The following is a 4,096-nucleotide window of genomic DNA, read 5'->3' as shown; positions in this document are numbered from 1 at the left end:
CACACTCAGCATTAAGTAACTTTTCAAAATTACAATTTATATATTGCCAACAATCTATAGTTATACGGGTTTTTGGTCCAGGTAAGTAGAAATTAAATGGGCTTTATATGTATATATTTGAATGCTTCTGAAGAAGTCAGGGAGGATATTTGCTTGCTACCTAATTTCCTTGATTAGCCCAAAGAAAAAGTATTGATTTAAAATATGTTCAGATTTGTTTGTGTGCCTGAAAGAATGGAGTAACTGTGTCCATTGACCCTTTTTCATCACTGTAAACACAAGTAGTCATTCATTTCTTATTATATTTTATGGAAGTCATAGTTCACGATGGAGTGCATATTAAGAAAAATATGATACTTCACAGATAATAATTTGAGGAGCACTGTTAAATAACATCAGAAGACCCTAAAGCTGGTGTGTCACACCATAGGGAGAATGTAGGGGCAGGGAGTGGATAGGAAGACATTGTCTTCATCTGAACACAACACAACACTTCATGAACAATGCTAGCACTTTCATCACAATACACTGGTGCAGATGCACACTGTGGTCCTTGATAGAATTAGAAAGAGGCAAGTCTCAGAGTTGCCATCCTTGGCTAATCTACCCTCCTCCACAGTCTTGTGATAAAAAGATCAGAAATTCATGCAAGTGTAAGCTAAAATTTTATTATTTCTCTTTGAAACCTCTGGCCACAATGCACAACACAGAAGGTCCTGAAATTAGATGAGAAGCAAGTAGAAGAGGGATGATCAGAAGCAGGGGTCATATTTCAGTATGGAGAGAGAAAACTCCCTTCTTGGGTGAATCTTCAGAACCTGATTCTTGCACATGGTTAGCTCCATACAAATTCAGACTGCTATCCACCCTAGCCCTTGAACTTGCAGACATAGGGTAACTGCACAGCACAGTTGTAATCTCTCCACTTCAGAAATCCTGGAGAGACAAAAGAATTAAAGTGAATGGGACTGTTGGATCATACAAGTCCAATAAAGAAACATCTCAGGCTCTGGCCTACATTTTACCACCTCTCTATCATCTTCAGTAGTGACCCTATTCAGAGAAAGAAAATGCAAAAAAAGGGGAGATGAGAAGAGACAGGAGAGGACATATCATCACTGCATTTCCTAGCTCACCAGGATTCTCTGAACATCAGGCCCAGGAGTGGGGAAAAGAGTAGAAAAGGCTGGGCAGATATGGCTCCTATCTCTCACCTGAGGCTCGTGACACGCTCCCACAGTAACCACGGTCAGAGGCACTGGAAGGATTCCTCTCCCAGTTAGTGTAATCCAGTATATCAGTGCTACTCCACTCCCATCCATCTCCATTGGATTCAAAGCCCTATAGAGTAGAGGATGCAACCAGGTGAAGGAAATGGCCATTTAACCTCTGCTTTCATGATCCCTTTACTGGAACACCTGACTCCCTCCCAGTCTCATGGAATTTAGTCTGGTTCTCCACAGAGAGGCTACTCAGAATATTCTAATGCAATATGCTCCCTTAATTCCCCACTTACTGAGAAATCCCCCCAAATAATCACAAGACTTTGGGCCCATTCAAAATAACATGTTTCTTGCCAATTTTGATTGGAAGTATATTTGGAGTTTCTTATCAACTTCACAAAAATCTCTATCTTATAAAGAGCAAATATTTATATCATCTCTGTTTAAGATTCCCCTGAAATAATATGTACAGATTCCATGAAGCTCAGGAAACTAATTTCCAAAGCTCCATGTGAGAATGATGTAATACTTGAAACAGGACAAAATAACTAATCTGCAAACTAGGGATCTCCACAGAACCCAGCTCTTCATCTGGCATCAAGGATTTCTTTATGTCCCAAATGTCTCCCAGAATCTGAGGTCTGTGGCCTTGGAGATTCTTTCTTGGTAGGCACAGGAGAATGGGTCTGGATGATAAATAGCTGCTGGATAGGTAATAGAGAGCCAAAGCTGAAATCATACCATTGTGGGGTCATAGATCCCAATCCATACATATTGGTAGGTGTTTCCACTGCTCTTGATTAGAGAGGACACAAAGGACCCCTCAACTGCAGAGAGCACTGATGCCAGGTGTCCTTCATGCCGCTTCTGGCAGGCCAACTGCATGGAGAAGAGAGAGCATAAAACAGAGCATGAGACCTCAGTGGGGTACAGCAAGGCAACAGTAGGTGGTTCACTCTCTTTCCCATAAACCTGGAGTTTAGAGACCTCCTCCCTTGTAACCCACATGTCCTTTACCCCGTGAGTCCCCACTGGATCTCTAAGCACTCACATTTGCATCAGTCCAGGATTTAGCTGTTCTAAACAGGGCATAGCAGTAGGAGCCATAGGCCCTGGAACCTCTGGGGCAGTTAATTCGTGGTGAGGCCAGTTTGTCCTGGGACTCTTCACCTGGGATTGAGGGAGACAAAGAAAAGGATGAGTGAAATGAGGAGTGGAGATTGGGTGGGCAAGTCAATTTAGGAAACAGCTATAAGGACTGCCCTTGGATATTAAGACTATAATTCTGACTTCCTATCTCCTTTTCCTGTGCTCTTTTGATATTAAGATAGCTCTTATATGGAGAGCATCTATTGCATTGTACCCTTCTCTCTCATTCAGTTGTCTGTAACTATTTTCTGACAGTTCCTACATTGTGTTCTCCAATACTTATCCTTCCATAAACATTACCACTGATGTTTAACACCTTTCACCTTTAACCCAACTTCATAAATTAGAGAGTCCTGACAAAGTGGGAGCCATCTGATTCCATTTATGGTGGACCTTTTCATGACCTCCACTACTGGTACCCAGAAGGAAGGGAGGATGATGGAGGGATTTCAAGCAGTTTCCTCATGTGTGGTACAGCTCAGCAGTGCACAAGAGACACACAGATGTCTTTCTCCCTTTCTTATAGAGAATCTCACCTTGCACCTGAGATAGGAGCATTAGGCTGGAGAGCAGCAACCAGGATACGCTGTGTAGTGCCACAGGAGCCAGCATTATGCCTGTGGGCGAGAATACAGTCTCTGAAGGAGGTGTCTAGTCCTGTTGAGGTACACTGATCTTCATTACATCCCTTCCCTTCTATAATTTGAAATGACTTTGGGAATATGTCCTCTGCTTTCTCTGAGGACTCTAAAGGCAGGCTTTGCTGAATTTTAGACCTCCTATGTTATCTGAGCTCAGGGACCTTCCTCACCTTCTCCTGTAATGGAGAAGTCCAACCTTTCCTAGGGCTCCCCTCTTCCCACAACTCCCACTTACCTGTCTTGTCAAACTGGGAATGGTTTGTAGCATCAGGAAAGATAGATTTTTATAAGAGGATCTGAGGGAGGGGCAATGATATGAATAATGGGTGTGGGGAGGGGCGGGGTCACACATAGAGCTTGGTATTGGTTCAAAGAAATTTCCATTGGGAGGAGATTCTCCCTGGAAAATGCTCAGACTTCTATAGATGCCACTTCTTTCCAGTTAGCATGCCATCTTTTTCCCCAGTAATAGGTGAATTCTTTTTTTTTTTGTTTCTTCTTTTTTTTTTTTTTAATTTTTCTGTATTGTGGATTGGACCCAGGGCCTTTGCACTGAGCTACATCCTCAGTCCTTTTTTACTTTTATTTATTTATTTATTTTTGGTACCAGGGATCTAACTCAGGACCTTGTGCTTGCAAAGCAAGTGGCAGAACCACTGAGATAAATCCCTGGCCCCTGCTTCTTCTTAATTATGGTGCTGTTCCATGACATTTGCCATGAAATTTCATGCTAAAGTTCTAAAAGTGCATACCCAAAGAAAAGTCCTCTAGTGTCTCCCAAGACTTTACTTCATAGGGAAACACACATATTTCTTTTTACTCTGTCCAGTCAGATTAAATAAATTATGGGTTAGAGTTGGGGAGAAGTATAAGAATTAGAAGCACTACAGATATTTAAGGGCATAGAAAAGACTAAACCTAAGAGTGATGCCTAAGATTTGCTGCTTAAACATGGTTGTTAATTCTTTTTTTAAAAATGTCATAATTAACAAGCAATTGAATGATTAGAAAAAAATGTAAGGATAATCAAATGAATGAATTCGTTTTCCCTATCTTTTAAAAAAATGGAGATTTTCTAATGAG

At 41.3% G+C, this 4,096-nt stretch overlaps 1 protein-coding gene across 1 annotated transcript; it reads right to left on the bottom strand.

Annotated features, from left to right (window-relative positions):
- Positions 1 to 652: 652 nt before the first annotated feature.
- On the bottom strand, positions 653 to 3,283 carry LOC101715330 (regenerating islet-derived protein 3-alpha). Its single transcript, XM_004844637.3, has 6 exons — positions 3,249 to 3,283; positions 2,909 to 2,989; positions 2,275 to 2,393; positions 1,965 to 2,102; positions 1,215 to 1,341; positions 653 to 936 (listed from the first exon to the last, which is right to left on the bottom strand). Exons 2-6 carry the CDS (start codon positions 2,982 to 2,984, stop codon positions 869 to 871), a joined length of 528 nt encoding a protein of 175 aa, XP_004844694.1. The 5' UTR covers positions 2,985 to 2,989; positions 3,249 to 3,283; the 3' UTR covers positions 653 to 868.
- Positions 3,284 to 4,096: the final 813 nt, after the last annotated feature.

The sequence above is a fragment of the Heterocephalus glaber genome, unplaced genomic scaffold (genome assembly GCF_053883595.1).
Source record: "Heterocephalus glaber isolate CG9 unplaced genomic scaffold, H.glaber_assembly_v1.0 deba00000470, whole genome shotgun sequence".
Lineage (NCBI taxonomy): Eukaryota > Metazoa > Chordata > Mammalia > Rodentia > Bathyergidae > Heterocephalus > Heterocephalus glaber.
Note: the sequence above shows the minus strand (reverse complement) of the source record. Positions and strands in the feature narration are given on the sequence as shown.